The sequence below is a fragment of the Quercus lobata genome, chromosome 6 (assembly GCF_001633185.2).
Source record: "Quercus lobata isolate SW786 chromosome 6, ValleyOak3.0 Primary Assembly, whole genome shotgun sequence".
Lineage (NCBI taxonomy): Eukaryota > Viridiplantae > Streptophyta > Magnoliopsida > Fagales > Fagaceae > Quercus > Quercus lobata.
The window spans coordinates 40,705,198-40,726,822 of NC_044909.1; the positions used below are offsets into that span (position 1 = coordinate 40,705,198).

Below are 21,625 nucleotides of genomic sequence, written 5' to 3' on the forward strand. Positions count from 1 at the left end.
TAAAGATTTCAAAAGACATGAACCATTGTGAAACATGGAGTAGAAGTTGAGGATTGAATGTGTAATTAAATAAATAAAAAATACAATAACAACTCATAATTATTAGAACTACATTGAACCAACTATTTTTTTGATCTATCACTTCTATTATATTGGATATTCCATAAAATAAATAAAATCCCTTGAGCCATAAAATACACATAATTCCTCCTTGTTACATTTGTGGATGGCCAAGAGCCTTGTATCTCAATAAAAACTTCTTAGTGTTTCCAATGAAGACGTTCAAGGCTCAAATCTCTCTTACCATGTTGTAATTATTGGATTATTACGATATGTGAATTTTAGGTTATGTTTTGTAACAGTTTTTGTTTTCTATTTTCAAAACTTGTTTTTGGGAATATATATATATATATAAAACAATTTTCTTGTATTTTTGAAATCAAAAACATGTTCGGTTAGTTGAAATTAAAAATATAATTTTTTGAAGAAAAAAATAGAAAATACTAAAATATGTTGTTACTAGGATTTGAACTCTAATGCTAACTTATTAAATGAGATAGATTCATTAAATTAAATGCGTATTTTCATTGACTTTTGAAAATAAAAACTGAAAACAGCTTTTTATATGTTTTCAGTTTCCTTCACAAATTGAGTTTTGAGAACAGTTTTTGTTTTTTATCCATTTTGGGTTGCCAAACAAATTTTTTAGTCTTAAAAATAGAAAATTGTTTTTGGAAATAGAAAATAAGGGGAAAAAACAGTTATCCAACATACCTTTATAATTGTGTGGAATCCACAGTAGTGTGATATCCATATACTGTTAGAGAGGTATTAATATTACATATATCAAATGCATGAAATATCTTCTTCGTGTGATGAGCTCAAGGTTGAAGCATACTGAGAGCTAATGCCTCCTCGAAACAAGCAAAACATTAAAAGATATATCATGAAAGTAGATCACACTATCATAATTATGAAGACAATATTGAACATGATTTGAATGCATTGAAATACTCCAATGATAATCAATTGAAAAAAGAAAAGAAAAAGATAATTGAACCGATCACTTTAAATCTTTTAAATTATCATCCTTGATACTTACAAACTTAAAAATCCTATGTTAACTGAAAAACAAAACAAAAAGTAATATCACAAAACTAAATAAATATCTTGTTAGTAAGTTTTTTTTTTTTTTTGTTGAACAATTTTTGGTAAGATTTAATATATTTATTCCATAAGGATTATTATTAGTTTTCTTACAACAAAGGGGTGAAGAATTTGAATCTTATCTCTAAATGGAATGTCAATGAATCACAAGATTTTTTTTATTAATTATACTTGCTAATTACTCAATAAACATTATTACTAATTTATTACATTAATGAACTAACAGTTAAACTTTGTTATTAAAGAGTATGTATCTCCATATATATTAACTTTGTTAAGAGAGAGAGAAAAGAGAGAGTGAGAGAATTGACAGGTGGAGAAAGACTTCCGACCTTCCGGTCCGTCATAACAAAGCGAAAGCAAAAGCCAAAAAAAAAAAAAAAAACAAAAACAAAAACAAAAACAAACCGCGCAAAACGCAACGAATCGCGTCAAAAAAAAAACCTCGAACGACTACGCACATAAAACGATACATCTGTGTCGTCAGATCCAAGCCGACACTTTTGCCAAAAACAACAAAAATAAATCAAAATAAAATAAATATCTCCGAACTCTTCCTCCGTACTTCTCTACTCCAAAAAACACACACTCTCTCTCTACTCTTCTATCACTTTTCTACTTTTCCCACTTTTTACTTTTCCTGTTTACCAAACACACTTAATACCCTCTCTTCTTCTAGAAAAGCTCTCTGCTAGTTCTGCTCTCTCTGTTGGTGTTGCTTTGCTTCGTTATTTCTCTCTCTCATTCATTCTCTCTATGCCATTTCTGTGCAAGCTGGGATCGGAAGTGAGTACTGACACGCACATTGTTGATGCTAATCATGTCTCTGCTTTCTCTCTTCATCGCTTTATAGTTTGTTTATTCAGGTTTCTTTTGCATTGAAGCCCTCATGCACAGTAAATAACACCGGGGGCTTCTTCACTTTCTGAGTTGAGAGACCCTTCAGATTTACTGCTCCATTGACTTTTAACTTGGAGGTGTTGTAAATCTAACTTTTGTTGTCTTTTCTAATTTGGATAAAAAAAAAAAAGGGAGGTAAACTAACTTGCTATTACTGTATTTAGTTTTTGCTTCTGGGTTTTGCTTTTTTCTTAATTACCATTGCAACGTGAGATTCCTCAGTTTTTTACCTGATTGTTAGTGATAAGCCAATTGACTATACGTTCATTGATGCCATATTACTTCATTTGAGTTTGTGTGTTAAATTTTGTTGAATCTTTGATTGTGTAAGAGAGAGAGAGAGAGAGAGAGAGAGTATCATTTGATTTCTAATTTTATTTGAAAAGTTGAGTGGTAAGAAGAAAAACAGTGTTATTCTGTAAATGGGGTTAGAGTAGAAGAATAGTTATGCTCTTTTTCATAGCTGTTTGCTTCATTTTTTTTTCCCAAATGTATTGAGTGGTTGTTTAATTAGTGCATTGGTTATGTTCGTGAAAATTATTTCTTCCCTTTCATTCTTTGACGGATATGCAATTCTCTTTTATGTTTCCTGTGTACTTGGGCAGCACCCTTTGCACTCTTTAGGAAAATAAAAAATTACAAAAAGAAGATATAAAATATAAAGAGAGTGACATCATGGTGGATTGTTTAATTTTCAATCAAGAAAACTTCTCTTCGTGAACGGATCTTTTTGTAAAGATATATGAATTTATGCTCAGCAGTAGTAACTGATATAAAATTAGAGTTATAACTTATAAATTTGGTCTTCTTTTATTTTTCCATGCAGATTCCTCATATAAAGTCCCTATACTATCCTATCTGGACTTGGCAATATAATGGACAACAAGGCATGGCTTTGGAAGAAGAAATCTTCAGAGAAGACTGTTCTTTCAACCGACAAAATAAACACCTCTTTAAAAGGAAATGAAGAAGAGGTAATTCAGTCATTATCTCTTTGTCACTGTTAGAAGTATGCGGTTAAATGATTGAAATTCACCATGTCCCAATAGCTTAAACTCTTGGGAAAATTGATAATTTAACAGTCACTAATATTACTAGCAAGATGACATGTTGATCTTCTTCATATTATGTCATCTTTTAAGTTCATGGCTTAGTGAGTTCCACAGTATTATTTTCTCATCACATCAGAGGCACACTGCACTACATCTTAACATGTTTTAAGTCTAATGCTTTAGCTATAAATCTTGAATAGTCCTATTTTTGTCTTATATAGTGAGGAAGTCCTCGCTCGAATGTTTATTGGTCAAAGGTCGAGTTGAACTTCAGTAGGACTTCAACAGATGAAAGCTTAAATACTCTTAGACCGCCTATAGTATCACTAGAAAAGGCTTCTTGCCTGAGTATGATGGAAATTTTGTGAACAAGCTTTAGAAATGAGATTATTATGTGTTAGTTGATTTTTGTCATTTTATTAAGGAGCTGAATCTCAGCTGCCAAATGAGTTTATATTCTAGTTTTTAATTAAAATAAAGGAAAAGAAAATGCTATACTGCTGTAAGGAGTGCCAATTAACACAATAAATGGTTATGCATCAAGAGGGGACTAGAAAGGAAAAAATAAAATAAAAAAGGAATTGTTTGACTCAATGGAGTTGAAAAAATCAGGTTTCAAATTCTGCCCATTAAATATTCTACAAGGGAGTAGGGTCAGAATGACAAACATCTGAATTGGAATACCAGAGTTGACCACCTTTTATCTGCATGTTTTTCCTTGAAGCCTTTAGCTTTTAGATTAATTTTCCAGATTGGTTAGAGGCTGTGGCTGAAAAGCTTGTTTTATAATGTGCCTCTCCTATTGCTAATACCAAAATGTAATTCATAGTAGAAATATTGGTTTAAAAAGAGGTTTATAAAAAACCCGGTATAATACAAGATTGAAGTAGTGTATCTGAAATCTGAATAACCAAAGTTTCTTTTTCAGTCAACAATTGTCCTCAGGGAGAAACATTAGCATGTTTCAGATCATTCTCTATCACAAACTAAGACTCCTGATTTGGTTAAAATAATCACAAAAGTCAATCAAAAGATGAAATGTAGATGGAAAAGCTTCCTATGGATACTGAATATGCTTCCCCTGTGTGGTTCTAGCCTTCTGGGATGCCTAAGCTTTACGAGATTTTGACTCTTGAGGATCACAACCTAGTGACTATTATCAAGAAACTAGTGCCTGCTAGTATGGGCAAAGAAACTTCAAAAGTGATTCCCCAAGAGGCATTCCTACTTGAGCAGATTTTTGAGTGTTTTCTATATGTCTTTGTCTTTCATTTGGAAACTTTTTTATGTACTTTGAGGCTTTTGTGGCACCTTATCCTTTTTTCCCTTTCTTCAGATACAGACACTTCTGACTGAGAAAGCCAAATTGGAGAAAGACCTTAGAATTTTAAATGATAAGCTTTCTTCAGCCCTCTCTGAGTGTGACGCTAAAGATGAACTTGTGAAGGACCATGCAAAGATGGCGCAGGAAGCAATTGCAGGTGATATACTGTGGTTTTTCCCCATTCTAGATTCCCTTGTACTTTGCAGGGAAGTTATAGGCTGCACTGTGTACTTCTCTTGAAATAAAATTTTGGAAAAATTGCACTTTAATCTATATAGTTTTTGGGGTTATTTTAAATTAAACCTTGGAGTTTCAAATCTTACACCTAAAACCTCTGACTCTCTCAACAGTATTGAAAATCGCCTTCTGTCAATTTTCCCATAATGACATCTGAGCACATGAAAAATTGTAAATGGTGTGTTTTAGAAAGATTAATATTGGACCCTCAACTTAAAATGATGTTGTTTTGGAACTTAATAAAAAAACTCCTTAAGCAACCAAAAAAAAAAAAAAATGAAAACACTCACTTTCTCTTCTCCTCTTCCTCCTTTCCTTTTTCAGTTTCCTCATTCTGAGGAAGACCATAGCCAACCAAAGTAAAGTTGCAGAAGGTTCAGATGTATCCTAGGACAACATATTAGGATGCTGCCACTTCTGTGACCATTTAAAATCTAAACAGTAAACCCCCACCCCCCATTATAGCCAATCAGTACACATCAAAATGTTGAATGCTTTTCCCAATTTGCTTTACTCCATTTCCCAATTCTCTTACAACAAGAATCACCATATCATTAGAATAATGGGAGTTTCTCCAGACTGAGATGATTTTATTTGTCTCTCTCTCTCTCTCTCTCTCTCTCACACACACACACACACACACACACACAATTCTTTTCGTTCACTTTGATACTTTGTCATTTTTGGCTATGGATTTTGGTGCAGGTTCACTTTCTGTTTGTTTTCCAAGAAAATTAAAGGCAAAGAAAAGAATGTAGAATTTTGATTTTTCTAATTGATGTTGTTTTGATTTTGGAAAAACTGGCAGCTGGCTGCATATGTGTTATGTTTTATGGTCAGTGATGGTGGCCTTGGTTTAGCAATGAGTTTTGGGTGTGGCAGATTGGGCTTGGTTGGGTTTGAGTGAGGTGGGAGTTGTTGCGAGGCCCTTTGGCCAGTTGGTGTGGAGATGATTGGCTGTTTGGGCATTTGATGTGCTTTTTGTTTTGGGGATGGAGCCATAGATGTGTTTTGGTGATGGGTTTTGATTGTGGTGGTTGTGAATGTTTTTTCCTGTTTTGGGGGGGGGGGGGGGTTATTAGGCACAAATGACATTGTTTTTAAGTTAAGAGGGTCATGTGTGCTTGGACAGCATTATGGGAAAACTGGACGCCCCCCCACCCCCCCTCCCCCCCCTTTTTTTTAATGGTTGAGAAAGTGTGTGGTTTTAAATGCAAGATTTGAGACTCTAGGGTTTTTGTTACAACTTAGGTTAAAATGCAATTTGTCTTAAAATTATTCATGCATAAAAAAAAAGTTATGGGTTGCAAAATTACCACTCACCTTATGATATGCACTTGGTTAAATTATGTCTTCAGATGACAAGAAAGTGATCCTTTGCTAAATAATTTTTATGTAGGCTGGGAGAAGGCAGAAGCAGAAGTGGTGTCTCTAAAGCAAGAATTAGATGGAGCTTTACTGCAGAGGGTAGTTGGTGAAGAAAGATTAGCTCATCTGGATGCAGCACTCAAGGAATGTATGCAACAGCTACGTTTTGTTCGAGAAGAGCAGGAGAAAAGAATTCATGATGCTGTTATGATGACATCAAAGGAATTTGAAAAAACCCAGGCAGTTTTAGAGGAGAAGTTAGCAGAGACAAGTAAAAGGCTTGCCAAAACAGGTGTCGAAAATTCTCAGCTTAGCAAGGCCCTCCTGGTGAAGGAAAAGTTGATCGAAGATGTTAATAGACAGTTGACTCAGTTGGAGGCAGATTTTAGTGCACTAATGACTAGATTAGAATCCACAGAGAAAGATAATGCTTCTTTGAAGTATGAGGTTCGAGTACTTGAGAAGGAGCTTGAAATCCGAAACGAGGAGAGAGAATTTAATCGTCGAACAGCTGATGCATCTCACAAGCAACACCTAGAGAGTGTGAAGAAAATTGCAAAGTTAGAATCAGAGTGTCAGAGGTTGCGTCTCCTAGTCAGGAAGCGTTTGCCAGGTCCTGCTGCTTTAGCGAAAATGAAAAATGAAGTTGAAATGCTGGGAAAGGATTCAGTTGAAATGAGGAGGAGAAAGTTGAATACAACTGGTTTCATGGTTGACTCTGCGATTGATAACTCTCCCGAGAATACCAATAGAAAGATTGGTTTTCTGACTGAGCAATTATGTGCTATGGAAGAAGAAAACAAGAATCTCAAGGAAGCCCTTCATCAAAATGCAAATGAACTCCAAATCTCAAGGATCATGCATGGTCGCTCAGCGTCCAAATTATCTCAAGGTGAGTTGCAGCTTGAAGAAGTATCAAAAGGTCAGACTATTATGGGGCCAACAAGGAGTAGTCGTATGTCTCATGAGCTCTCTCTGGCATCAATTTCTGACATTGGCAGTGATGATAAGGTTAGCTGTGCTGAATCATGGGCTTCTGCTTTGATTTCGGAACTGGAGCACTTTAAAAATGGTAAACAAAAGGGGTCACCATCATCTAAAACTATTGGAACTGCAGACATTAATCTGATGGATGACTTTGTTGAAATGGAAAGATTAGCGTTAGTGTCTGTTGATAAACCATTTGGAGATTCTCATGCTTCTCAGCCCTTGGAAACTGAGTTAAATGAGGATTCTTCAGAGTTAAAGGGTAGGGAGATAGTTCCAATTTCTGACTCTGAATCTGGCTTCATTGTGTCAAACCAGGAAATCAGGTTCAAAGATACATTAATTGGTAAAGTTCCTGGTTGGCTGCAAGATATACTGAAAGTGGTTTTGGAGCAAAACCGTGTTACACAGAGAGACCCTGATGAAATAGTTGAGGATATTAGAGCAGCTTTGGTGTATATAAATTGTTCAAACCCCAGAGATGTTGTTGATGCAAGGGAAAGTTCAAACAATCCTGATGCATCTAATCCCCCACATGTAAATGGCTACATCTCATGGAAGCCATCAAAAAAACATTCTGGGATGGATTCTCCTGGTGGTGTATCTCATGTTGACGTCTCATTGACAGAAAAGAGCAACCAGCAGTTGCACTCGGATCTGGGTAAGTCGATAGGCAAACTAATTGAGCTTATTGAAGGGATCAGTTTGCCGTCTCTGGATTATGATAACCCTGAGACCTTGTCCAGAAAGGATGGGAACATTTTCACCAACAAAAATTTAGATACACCTACAGGGTACATGGCGCGGGTTTTCCAGTGGAAAACTTCTGAACTCAGTGCTGTTTTACAGCAATTTATTCATAGTTGTTATGATCTGTTGAATGGAAAGGCTAACATAGACAAATTTGCCCAAGAAGTAACTACTGCTTTAGACTGGATTATGAATCATTGCTTTTCCCTACAAGATGTTTCAAGCATGAGGGATGAGATTAAAAAGCATTGTGATTGGGATGAATCACGAAGTGAAAGTGAAGCAGAAGCTGGAATTATTGGTCATTTTTTTGAAGCTGATAAACTACGTGTTCCCAGAGAACAATTATCATATTTGCCTATGCTTGCTGCTTCTAACAGTCATCATATTCATATGGAAGAGCTTGAATATAATGTGAGGGAAGAAAATAGGAAACTGAGAGATGAAGTTATGAATTTGGAATCTGCAAAGAAAGACTTGGAAGGGAGGCTTCGGTCTGCTACTGAAAAGAGTGAATCCCTGATGAATAAACTTCTTGAATCAGAAAAAACCATTGGAAGCTTGCAAACAGAGTTGGAAACTCTAAAAGAATCGAAAGGAAGGATTGAGGGTCACATTGAAGGCCAAAAGTTGATGAATGAAGATCTAGATAGACAACTTGCAGCAGCCAGAGTGGAATTAAATGAGGCTTGGCATAAGCTTTCATCACTGGAGGTGGAGCTGGATAATAAAAATAGCTGTTGTGAAGAATTGGAGGCCACATGTCTTGAACTGCAGCTCCAGCTTGAAAGGTTCTTTATTTTTCTAATGATTTTAATTCCTTGAAATATATTAACTACTACTTCTATTTGTCTGAATTATTAAGATATGCCTTGTATCTGATATATTTTCAGCATTACAAAGAAGAAAAGCCCGAAGCATGACCTCAATCAGGAAGAAAAGCAACTTCGGACTGTAAGTTCATACAGTGTTACTGATACTAAGGTTGTGGGAAAATACTTTATATTTTTGTTTGCAGTGTTACAATCTGTTAATTATTTGATAACTGAAGCTCACTGTAGATGTTGATACTCTTTGAATTTTTTACAACGTATTTCACTAACATTTGCAATGTTGAAAGGGTATTTGACCATCAAAATTTTCTTGTTGCATATAGAGAATATAATCAGACAACAAAATTGCCTTGTTTTTATTAACAAATAATGTGCTTTTCCTACTAGAGCATAATGTGTGAATTGCTTGAGATTTTTTTTTTTTGATAGATAATTAGAGTGATATTATTGATGGAAAGAGGAAAAATACAAGTTGTTCATGATGATGAACACAGGTAAACATAAACAAACAACAAAGAAAAAGAAATCAAGAGGCTATTCTAAGAGAAAACCTAAACTCTAAAAGAGAGGAACAATCCATAAAACCCCTGCACCAAGACCAATAAAAAAGATTACGCTGGCATAGAACTTTTAACTCTTCCAATGTCTTCTCAGTGTCCTCAAAGGAGCGATGATTTCGTTCCAACCATACAATCCACATCAAACAACTTGGAATCAAATTCTAAATATCTGAAGTATGATTCCCAGGCCAATGATGCCAACAAAATAACAACCCCGCCACAGAGCCTAGCATGACCCATTGAACACCAAAAACCTGAAGCATAAAAACCCATAAAGAGTGTACAACAGGACAATGAAAAAGTAAATGGTCCACAGATTCTCCATTACAACGGCACATACAATGCTGATTTGCCAATGAGCGACCCCTAAGCATGAGATTATCCAAAGTAAGAATTTGACCATGAGTAGCTGTCCACAAAAAGAAAGCCACTCTTTTAGGAACCTTAGTTTTCCAAACACCCTTTCAAGGGAACAAAGAATTTTGAGCATCCCAGATCTCATGGTAGAAAGACCAAGTGTCAAACTTACCATTTCCTTTGAGGCGCTGACAAAGAGTATCACTCCTTACACCTCAGGGAATACGAGATTAAATAAATCAAGACGAGAACAAGCTGCATCTAGCTTCCAGTATTGAAAATCTCTATAAAATCTCAAATCCCGAACTCTAACAATTCCCCCCTCCTGAAGACACAAAACATCAGAAATACAAGCTTCCTTGTCATCTGAGAAATTGTAAAGCTTAGGATAGAGAAATTTAAGGGTGTTATTCCCAACCCACCTATCATGCCAGAAGAGGATATTGGTACCATCACCCACTATGACAGACAAATTCTTAAAAAAACTCTCCCACCCTTTATTGCTTGAGATTGTTAAGTTTTCCTCATACAGAAAATGAATTAAATTGATCAATGCTGTATGTCCTTACATGTAGGAATTACCTGCAGAAAACAAATAAGTAGCTGCAAGGATTGGCATTGAACTGAACTTCTCAAACTTGATTTCTCCATAAGATTAATACCATAGAAAATAAACAGAAATCTACGTCATCTGTTAGGTTTGCTGTACACCCGCCTTTAATTATATTAGCACAGAAGGAATGTTGAAAAGAGAGGACTTCATGTAAAATAAAATGAAAGCAAAAAAAAAAAATTATTGTAATGCATTCAATGAGTATCACTCTTACCAATGCCATTGTAATTTGGAAAATTCTGAAGAGTTGCTTACTAGTGCTTAGTTACATTTTACACTATCTTACTTGGTTTTGAGTGAGGGGCTGTTGGTCAATTGTGCAGGATTGGGAGATCACAACTGCTTCAGAAAAGTTGGCAGAGTGCCAGGAGACTATCCTAAACCTGGGCAAGCAATTGAAGGCATTAGCCACACCAAGGGAAGCAGCCCTTTTTGACAAGGTCATAGCTAACCCCACTGACACAATTATCACTACCACCACCACAGCCCCAACCCCACCCAAGGACAGGAGCATGAACCAGCACTCCTCTCTACTCGATCAGATGCTAGCAGAGGATGATGCTGCAGCTAAAGTTCTTATATCTCCAAAGATCAAAGAAATTAATGGCAATTCCACTATAAAAGACATTGGGTCATTCCAGCCTCTTGAAAAAATTCTTGTTATAAATGGTGTTAAACACGAGGATGACAACGCTACAGGCAGTTCTTTGGCAATTGTGCCTAGCAAGAATCGAGGAGGCGCGAATTTGTGGAGAAAGCTGTTGTGGAGAAAGAGAAAAGGTAACAGTAAGAAAACATCTCTTCCGTTTGCCCCCTGACAACATCACCGTACTGATAAAGTGATGGCAAGCTTGGTGATCAGGGTTCAATTTTTATTATTATTAGTATCATAGTTGTTCGATTTGTTGTAAAGGAATTGGGAAATAATAAGTCTTGACTTTTATTAATCATATGAGAAAGAGAGCGCGAGTGAGAGTTTTGCATGTTGTGTGTATTAATGTCGTATATAAAACTGATGCCAGGACATTATAAGGTTTACTGCATAGTGAAGATGTTCCTAAAGGTGATAAAATTTACTTGAGCCAAGTTTAATATCAGAGGATCCTTTTGTTTTGTTGCTTGAGCGAGAGTGAACTTTTCTTCTTCTCCCTCCCTCTCTCTCTCTCTCTCTCTCTCTCTCTCTCTCTCTCTCTTTTATTTTTAAAGAGATCTATATATTAAAGCGAATACTTGACTTAGTCAGGTTCGACATTGCTAGCACAATGCCTATCATGGGCTACACCCAAAGCATCCAAGCTTAGTAACATGCGTATATCAGTAGGGGAAACAAGTAAAAAAAAAAAATTATTCTGTTTGAGTTTAGCTCCCCTTCTAACAAGAGCATCAGCACACTTGTTCCCTAAAGCAATGCTTTACCCTTGACTGGGGTATCCTGCTGAATGGTGTCCTGTGATTAGTAATTAGTGGGAGGTTACAACTAGAAGAACAAGAGTCTAGGGTAAAGTAGTCCACAAATATTTTAGCATCTAGCTCAATTTTGACAGAATGGTATAGTAACAAGGCACAGAAGAAGACCATCCCTCAAAGCCCACAGTTCGGCAAGAACACTGTTACTCCTGTGGCTAATGCAAATCCTTTGATCCACTCACCATTGTGATCTCGAATGAGTCCACCGCCAGCCAGACTGGAGTGCCCAGCGAAGAGCCATCAATGTTGAGCTTAAACCAATAAGAGGGTGATTTTTCCCAGCTGACCTTTTGTAAGTATCTTAACTCTTAAGGACCTACACAGCTTAGGTGAAATAATAAGGGAGTGTTCTTCAGCTTTGTAAAAAGTCTCTAACAAGGGGCATAACATTAGGACCTTCCTTTTTGCATACCAGGTTATTTCTCTGTAAACACAAACTCCAAATGCCAAAGAGAAAGATCAGTCTCCAAGGGAGAGGAGAACCCTGGCAAAGGGCATTGCTGCAGGAATTCTCAGTTAGAATCTATCTGCCTCTGTTAACCAGCATAACTTTTATTGGCAAGCAAGATATGTAGCATTTCAGCATAGAAGTTTAATCTTTGGCAGAATGTCCAGTGACCAAATCCATTTACCTTTAAAAAGATTTGGTTGATGGACATTCCCAGCAGCAATGGAGTATGCATACTTGGGGTCAATGGCCCCATTGGAGGAGGAATCCCAGAGAATAGTGTCTTCACAGATACTTACACAGCTAAGAGAAATAGCTTTAATGCATATTTTCAAAGGTATAGCCATATGGGGAACTCAAAGGAGAGAGTTGAAGTCCCATATCCCAATAGAAAATCCATATTTAACCAGCAGGCTATTTCCATCACTTTCACTCCCCAGGCATTAAGAAGCCCTTTAATAAGTTTTCCCAGCACACCTTGTTTACATCAGCATGCATGCCAGAAGCTCAGACTGCTGTTGTTACCAGTCTTCATTCTACTGTTGTTTACACCAGCAGGCATGTCACTGAACTTAGTTCCTTAATTTAGTTACCTTATTTGGGTTCACAACCAAGAGCTTAGCTAGTTCGCCTAAGTAATTTAAGATACCATAGCATTCTTTTTCTTTACATCTAGTAGGGATTGGCCATTAGTCTGCCACCTAATGCTATCATCTGATCATCAATTGAAGATCTAAAAAGCTTCCTTTTCCAATACAAAGAAAATAGATAACGATGCTCTATAAGTCCAAAATTCGAAAATATTTCAATATTTTGATTCCCCTTTGCATTCAGAAACAAAAATGACATCTAAATTTTAATCATATATGGTATATTGGATAGCTTACAGAAAAAAGGCTTTAGATAATTTTTTTTCCTCAAAAAGAATAAGAAAGGAGAGAAGATGGACACAAGTCCCTCTTTGTTCATACTCAATCTCTGTATAGTACAAATCTCGCAACATCAGGGAGTCCAGCCTCTTTATAACATTCAGCAATCCGATCCACAGAGTCGTCCCAAGTCCCTTCAACAGAGGATAAATCCAACAAAAAGGCAGCTTCATCCAACGCAACCTGCACATTTGAATTATAGAAGTAGAGCACCAGATGTAGACAAATAATATACTTCCCTTGTGATGTTCATCTTAAAATGAATTTTCATATTGAAGTTCATGATATAGTAGCTAAGATAATAAATACTGAAAATTAATCGTAGTACCTGAGCAGGTGCCTTTCCCTTCTTAAGATCTTCTCGCTTTCCCTCTTCTGTCACCTTCTCCTTAAAGTACTCAATCTGCTCATCCTCCCATTGTGCTATTTCTGCAACTTCCTGGACATAAACTAATTAGACACATATAAATACTAGAAAAGAGAGGGAGGAAAAAGAATGAAGACACTAAGAAAGAGAGAGAGATCTCGCTTGCGAAGGCCATGCAGGAAATATCATGAAAGTGTCCATACCTGGTATTTACAGCCCAAAGTCCACCATGGTGATTTTAAAGCTCCCCTGGCAGCATCTTTCGCTTCTAGATTACGCCCAACCCTATGAAATATAACAAAAACTTTTGAGAATGAAAGCTATCCATATTGGTCAAAATTTAGGAAAAGCTCATAGGAGAAGGTGATTAGAGAAGATTTTTAGAAACCTCAGCAAAACCTCTGCATTGAAAACAAATGGCCGGGCAAATCCTGGAAAATGCTCCTTCTTGGTATAAAATTCTCCGGTTACCATAGCTGAAACCTTTGATAAACCACATATAAAGAATCAACATCGTATGTTCACCAAAATACTGCTTAGTTAGAAACAGTATCCCAAGTCAGTTGTCTTACATGGTCCCCTTCCTCAAAATGCCGCATCACTTTACGCTCTAATATATCTGGAAACAAACCAACCTGAAAATGAACCTTTTCTTGTAAACAATTTGTTACCCAGAATATAAACACCATATTCATCTAAATTGTTTACAATTTAAAAAATTTCTTTCATACCTTTCTTAAGAGGTAGACATCTAGATTTGAGATCTGAGACTTGGCATAGTCACCCTTTCTGTAAAATTTCTCCCCATCATCTGCTGGAGCTTGAAATAGCTCGTTCTTCATTTCTGGAGATTTGTTGGCATCTTCTTCAACTAGGAGTCTGTTTATAAATTGGTCTACCTGTATACAGAAGAAAACCAAAATGCATTTCTAGTGAATTCTAGCCAAGCCTTAATGCACAACATTATTCATGCTTTACTTACATTCTTGGCTAAAAGCCACACTCCATGCTTTCTGACTTCCACCACCGGCATCTCCATGCTGTTGGTATCAAAGAAAATCAATAAAGCAAAAACAAAATAAACCAAACAAAGGCGGTGAAAAATATTGTAATCATGTATACCCAGGTGGAGCTGTAGGCCATCTCAGTAGAGCAGTTACAGTTCCTATTAACAAGGCAATCACACAACAGCTTCAACCCAAATATTTCTCAGGAATATCCAATGCCAAACATATGCAAATGCAATGCCTTAGCCATACCAGAGCTGTTTTTTGACAGTGGAATGGCAAGGGGGATTAACCCTTGCTTGGCCCCAGGAGACAAAATGGATTCACCTATTACAAAGCAAGAAATGTGATAGATCACATTAGGATTCTATTAGTTACGAGAAAACTGAACAAGAAGCACTTACCACTTTTTTAAAAAAAGGTATAGAACATGTGGGACAAATGTTGGTCAATGCATGGTATTTGTGCACTGTAAAAAAAGAAAATATCTATGCTGAATCCAGATTTGTTGTCTCCCTGGATGCTAGGACTATTGATAGCTGAAGTTCATGACTGGAATATCAAGGACAGTGAAAACTCAAAGACACAAAAAGCCTCTTGTTGCATAGTGTTAGGTTTTAGATTGGCAAATTCCATGACAATGTAATAATCAATGATTGTGTTATACAATGTTCAAGCTCAAAGTGTGATGAGGCAGCTCAAAGAGGACGTTCTGTCAGTATTTTGACTGCCATTCGATCAATTGAAATCCAAGTTTTGACAGACATTTGATTGCTTCTTGATTGATCAAAAGAAGATTTTCGACAACTCTCGATCTCCACTTGATCGATCAGAAATCGCATAGACTCTAAATGTGTTTTAATTTCTGAAGTCGGCTGCCTTGGTTTTTGTACACTACTTGCATAACATATAAAAGGCCCGTTATAAATTCGAGTTCATAAGGTTTTTGGAGGTTATAGCCGTGCACCTTAAAGAGAGATATTCTAAGCCTTAACTGTATAACCCATGAGTTCAGAAAGCTGATTTTAACAATGGTGTTGCTGCCATATTTGTGATCAAAATTGAAGTCACAGAGCCAACAACCCAGTGTGTCACTGAAGTATTCAAACCTTCAAGGAGGGTCCTTGGAGTCAGTCAGAAATTCTGGTCAATTATGGACAGGTCATTCGTCAAAGATTCCATGTATGAAGAGCTCAGACATTCCAAAACTGGTGTGGGCAGCATCAGTAAGTTCATCTATTGGTTGTAGTGTCTAGGGTATTTGAGGAGTGTCACCCTTGGATTGTTTTTTCCTTTGGAGTTGCTCTCCATTGGTTTTCACTTCGTGACCGAATCTGCATGGCATCTATCATTTATTACTTTATTTACAGATTTGGTACTTGCTGTGGTTGTGATTAAATTGTTAAACTTGTGATCATATAATTAATTGGTAAATAATTAATTAATCTTCTGCCTAATCGAATTGGGGTCTAAAACCAATCCTTTTCACATGGTTTTTAAGACAAACAAAAGCTGTATCAATAAACATGGTAGAAATCGGATTCTTCCATTGAATGCACAGGGAAAAGGAAAGCAATATTGGTTCATTTGGATAGACAAGAAAAAAAAAAATTGGCTTTCAATTTTTAGTTTAAATGACTTATTTGGATAAAGGAATTTAGAGAGAAGGCTTTGGATTTCAATATTGGGTTTAAATTACTTGAATAAAGTATGAAATGATAGAATTTTTTATATAGATGAATTTTATGATGGGGTTTGGAGATTTATTAATATGTGGATTTGAAACGACTAGGTGTAAGAAGTCATTTTAAATCAATAATATCAGTGAGTGTTTTTCTTTTAGCAAAACACTTATTATGTGTTGTTAAATTCATATGAAGCAATTTACACTAACAATTGTTCTTCAAATCCATTGATTTTAAATCCTCAAAATCCAAATGCAAACTATGGGAATTAGATAAATCTCAGAACCTAACATAATATCAGGCATTTGCCTTCTGAATAGCTTTCTGAACAAGGGAATACAAAAATCAAGGACCCAATTTGGCGCATTCAATCATAACCATAAATTCTCACTTGAGAGGCTCTGCACTTAAATTACAATGCACACAACTCAGTACTCTACAACATTTTGCAACCATAATTTCTGAGCACATTTTATTGAAAGTAACATATAGAGCCCACACACACACACACATAGCCAAAGATATAAAAAACCCAAGTGACAACAAAGCAAAACGATATTACCAAGTTCTGAAATATCTAGGAACAAGAGGAAAAAAAAAACATGGAACAAAAAATGACCCACCTTTAGTCTTAAGCATTCTTAACAAGTGACACAAATGCTGTGGAGGCTGAGTCGCTGCCACATCCTTTATGAACGTTATATGGTCTGAATGAAATACCCAAATGCCAACAAATATCAAATTTTGAATCAAGCACTTCTTCTTTTTTTTTTCAAATAATAATGAACGAATTCACATTTCACAGTCAAACTGCACATAGTACATACCTGGAGTTGGAGAGGAAGAATAGCAGCGAAGGCGAGCCCTGCCGTGACCAAGAAGTAGAGTGGGCAGAGCGGTGCCACGTGGCCCGCCATACACCACTCCACCCCCCACCTTCATTTTCTTCTTTGAGCTGACACACACTGACACACACTTGACACTACAAATGAAATGAAATGCTCTCTACTACAAGTCTCTCTAGTCTCTGCTATTGGCTCAGGTTCGTCCATTTTTTTCAATCTCTTTTTTGGTTGGGGTCAGATTGGGCCTAAGACATTGCTCATGGTTGAAAATGTGAGGTACCCAAGTTTGAAGGCCCACTTACACTTCTAAATAAACCACAAAAAGTTTTCACAATTTTTGCCAAATCCGCTATATGGTACATAGTGAATTGTAATAAAAGTTGTAAAACTTTTTATAGCATTAGCATTTCTCCTAAATAAATAGGTGTAGTTGCATTAAGGGTTTTTTTTTTTGTGTGCCAAATATTAAGTTTTTGTGAAAAATATTTTTAGACAAAGCTTGGTTACAAATTTTGTTGTAGCCTAAGATTAAAACTTCACTTAATATTTTTTATTAGATGTGAATTTTGATAAATCCACAATTAAATTTTATTTTCTTCTTATATTCTTCATGTTTGCAAAATTTTGAGAAAATCAAAGATCAATAACTATGTTATTAATTAATTGTTTAATTTGCAAGTTTTTGTAGTCTAAAATTATGTATAAAAAATAAGTTCATTGTTCATATAGTAAATAATATCCAATTAGTATAAAATTTGACATGTGTGTTAAGAGTGTAAAGAACATGTAATTTAAATGTTAGACTTTCAAATACATAGCAATGTTAATTTTCTTAAAAGAATTTGAAACTTTAGGCTAAAACTAAGGTTGTAGTCAAACTTTATTCAAAAAAATATTTTTTACAAAAACTTAATATTTGGCTTAAAAAAAGAAAAGAAAAAAAAAAAAAAAAAACCCCGTAGTACCACTACAAGTCTCTGCTATTGGAGAAAATACATGCTGTTTTCATTGCATGTATCCTCTCCCTCACTTGGGGTCCACCCCCCCTGTGAGGGGGAAGATATATGCAATGAAAACAGCATACACCACCTCCTGCTATTGGCTTGCTCATCCTTTTCTTTCTATCTGTTTTTTTCTTTTTCAATTTTTTGTTTTGGGTTAGATTGGTCCTAAGAGATTGAACATTACCCAATAATTCAATGAAGAAATTTATCCTAAATATTTTTGAAGGCCCACTTACACTGCTGATTAAGTAGTCTAGTTAGTTAGGCCTATAGCGTTTGCAGGGATATAAGTACGGCTCAAAGTCCAAAAGGATTGGGTGGAGTGTTTACTTGTTCTTATTGAAGAGGAGGATAAGATTGAAGAGGAGGATAAGATGATGACATTGAGTTAGTTAGGCCTGATTAAGACATTAGCAGCCAGGAGTTAGGCCTAGTTAGACCGGATTGTTTTCATACGCATGCACAAATTTGCTTTTTTATACAGTAATTTTTTTCTTAACCCACGACATTTTATTTCATCTCTCATCACTTGTCATATGGATAAGTTGTGTCAAAAACTTTAGTCTTAGCATTTTTTTGTTTCATAAACATACACAAATAAGCTTTTTCATAATTTTTTTTTCTAATTGAACACGTAGTAATATGTGATTCGAGTAACATTAATTTTACTCTTATTTGATCCCAAAAAAGAAATTTTTTTTTTTTCATAAATCCATTAAGTACATCACTTTTATTAACACTAATCATATCATAATATTTCAACAATTAAGAGAATTTTTGTCTTGCTACCAAAAAAATTTTTGTTTTATCTTTTTTTGTTAAGTGAAAGTTGCATAAAATTTAATCTTTAGATCAATAGTGATGTTAGACTTATTAAAATTTTGTTATATAAAACTTATAAATGGATGTATTATAAAATTACCAAAAAATAAATTAAACATTTATTTACCACATTCATTACAGCATAGTTTTGATGACAATTGATCGATAGTAAATTCCTAGTTGGATATTGTGAAGAGATGGGTAGTAGAAAAATTGGAAGAATTTGGTTTGAATTAGTTAACCCACATATGACATAACAATAAAAAAAAAAAAAAAAAAAAAAAAAAAAAAAAAAAAAAAAAAAAAAAAAAAATAACCAAGAAAAACATCTACTAAAAGTAAGAATGTACTTTTATTTATTTATTTGCATACAGCATACCAGTTCAGATGATTGATGGAAACATTTGTCAAGGATAAACGAGTTTTAAAATTCGGGTCCATTTGATAATATTATTTTAATAATGTTATTTAAATGTTATGAAAATATATATAGATGAGAAATAGTTGTAAAAATACCTATTGTATTATTTAAACAATTAAAACTATTGCTTTGAACAACACAACCTAATATGCCCTTACTCTTCAAGTCTTCATTTGACAAATCAATTTTATAATAGAAAGAAAAACACGCAAAATAGAAATCCCATGATGATTATTATTACTATTTTTGCTTGAAACTAATTAAACATCGGTGAACTCTGAATCATTTCCTATTGCCTTCAATATCTCCGGCGAAAGACAAGCTTCAATGTCAATGCTACCTTGTGCCACCCCAGGAAAAACTGTGATCTTTCCATGAGTTTTGTTCCCACCACCGCTTCGCACAGCTACCGGTCTTCCCCATCCAAAGTCGTTGCCGTACACATTGAACCTCGGCGAGCTGCTCGTAACCAAAGCAGTGCTAGCCATGCTACTCTCCGTGAGTATCTCAGGCTTTTCCACCCATGACTCCAAAAAGCTCCTAAGTTTATCTTCTGTGTGCATAGCAACCATCTTGTTCATTTCCCAAGCTGCATAGCCAAGTCCACGTTTGAGTAGATCACCTGCTTTGATTGCCACAGTCCCTGCCTGCACTGCATTTCCAAGGTATTCGTCAGGCAATGGTGGGTGCAATCTTGGTCTAGCTCCTATTAGCAACCGGTAAAGGACTTGTTGATTTGGGTCAAGATTTTGGCTACGAATTACAGACCGCCAGAAATGAGCTAAGAGTGCTTGTAGAGAGGATATCCGGTTGGTGCCAATCTCTGAATTGGCCTTTGCTTTCAATCTTGCAACGTATTCTTTTGTAAAATGGAAAACTCTTTCTTTCAATGGTGGGGGAGTGATCAAACTATCACTATCAGAGAGTTTTTTCCCGTAAGGAATTTTGATTGGACAATCAATCCCATCAAGGAAAAAACGTTGAAGGACTGGAGGTTTGGATATTTGATCAAAACCCCGAGAGATTTCAGACCAAGAGTTGAAAAAATGCCAAAACGACGTGCCATCAACAACTGTGTGGTTAATGGTGCACCCGATGAAGATGCCATCAACAAGCTCAGTGATTTGCACTCCAAGCAAGGGCTTAGAAATGCCTTCATAGTTGCGCACACCATTGAGTGGGAAAAACGAGTTGACAAGTTGTAGGGGAACGTAAACAGGTTCAAGGATGTCAGCAACGCTAACACCATTGGCTACAGCGTGCACAAACTGTGCTCCAGCGTTGTTGCAGTCAATGAAATAGGATATGGTGTTGTTATCCTTGGTTTCAATGGTGGCAAGGCGACCAGCAAAGGGTGTGAAGAAGTCTAACGTGCGAGATAAGGTGGTTCTAAGGTGATGGACTAAGAGAGTGATTTCTGATTCTGACTCTGACTCTGCCTCTTTGGCTTGTGAGGTTTTGGGGTTGTGGAAAAGGAGTCCTTTTTGGATGGGGTCTACTAGAAGGAGCTGGAGATCCCATGGAGTTAACTCAATTCTCTGAGTTGGGTGCTCCGGCTTGTGACTCGCGGCTTTGACAGTACTCGTTGAGATGAGTCGAATCCCTGCCATGTTAGTTTATGCAACTGCTTTCTCCGTGCACAAGCATGAGCTTATATGCAGAAGAAGTGCTGCGGAGTGTTATTACTTCTGAATTGAAATCATTATTTAAATTATAGCCGGTGATAACAAATTATTTAGAATTTGTTGCGAAAGTATCATTTTATATTGTAGATATAATCTTAAAAAAAAGAAAAAGAAAAAAAAAGAATGCATATCTATCCCAGCTTCTCCGTATTACCACTTATCTATGCATTACCAATCATGTTATGACACTTAACTTTTTTCTGGCCAAAGAAATTGGATTCTTAAAAAGGTTAGCAGATATTGGTTCATCGAAAAAAAAAAAAAAGATACTGGAAGTTTCTTTCCATCTTAATTTATTTCTTTCCCACGTTAGCAATTTTGGGACGCCTCTTTGAACTTTTATTTTCATTTTCGGGCAGCTCTCTTTATTACTATGGATCCGGATAATATTTGCCTTCATTAATAATTTATTTTAGTAAAATTTTTATTAAAAATTGAAAAAATTAGTTAGTTTTTTATTTTTTTCATAATTTTTTTTAAAAAAAAATTTATTAATAAATGCCCTAAGGATACATATCAATAAAACCCTACTATTATTTGTACAATACATGTCTATGGGGAACACCACTACTTGATCTGTTGCATTTCTCTGAAGTTTAGGTTAGTTCTCCGTCTGTTTTAAAATCTAATGCAACACCTTTCGTTATTAAATAAAAGGTCATGTTAACGGGTATTCTTAAGTTAATTATTAACAAATGATAGTTTAGTTCAGCGTTTTTGAGCCAAAACGCACTATTGCAATTTTAAATCGGGATTTTTTCATTTTTGGCTTTTGGTAAGATTTTTAGATCGTGCGT

General features: G+C 35.7%; 3 protein-coding genes across 4 annotated transcripts; 1 reads left to right on the forward strand and 2 right to left on the reverse strand.

The window, feature by feature from the left end:
- The first annotated feature begins 1,721 nt into the window (after nt 1-1,721).
- LOC115994336 (filament-like plant protein 7) lies at nt 1,722-11,261 on the forward strand. 2 transcript variants are annotated; one of them, XM_031118426.1, is made up of 6 exons: nt 1,722-2,144; nt 2,894-3,041; nt 4,456-4,600; nt 6,080-8,576; nt 8,679-8,769; nt 10,472-11,261. In XM_031118426.1, exons 2-6 carry the CDS (start codon nt 2,943-2,945, stop codon nt 10,964-10,966), a joined length of 3,327 nt encoding a protein of 1,108 aa, XP_030974286.1. In that variant the 5' UTR covers nt 1,722-2,144; nt 2,894-2,942; the 3' UTR covers nt 10,967-11,261. The 2 variants fall into 2 exon arrangements, with proteins under 2 accessions (XP_030974286.1, XP_030974287.1); XM_031118427.1 differs by having other exon boundaries at nt 8,679-8,739.
- Nucleotides 11,262-12,847: 1,586 nt separating this feature from the next.
- Nucleotides 12,848-17,085, reverse strand: LOC115950636 (protein IN CHLOROPLAST ATPASE BIOGENESIS, chloroplastic-like). The gene is made up of 11 exons (XM_031067860.1): nt 16,879-17,085; nt 16,675-16,758; nt 14,619-14,693; nt 14,482-14,524; nt 14,342-14,399; nt 14,091-14,258; nt 13,932-13,994; nt 13,748-13,842; nt 13,563-13,644; nt 13,321-13,431; nt 12,848-13,175 (listed from the first exon to the last, which is right to left on the reverse strand). The coding sequence occupies exons 1-11, from the start codon at nt 16,991-16,993 to the stop codon at nt 13,035-13,037; spliced, it is 1,035 nt and encodes a 344-aa protein (XP_030923720.1). The 5' UTR covers nt 16,994-17,085; the 3' UTR covers nt 12,848-13,034.
- A 2,190-nt stretch (nt 17,086-19,275) lies between these two features.
- LOC115994222 (uncharacterized acetyltransferase At3g50280-like) lies at nt 19,276-20,859 on the reverse strand. Its single transcript, XM_031118285.1, has one exon. It carries the CDS (start codon nt 20,751-20,753, stop codon nt 19,404-19,406), a length of 1,350 nt encoding a protein of 449 aa, XP_030974145.1. The 5' UTR covers nt 20,754-20,859; the 3' UTR covers nt 19,276-19,403.
- Between the last annotated feature and the right edge of the window lie 766 nt (nt 20,860-21,625).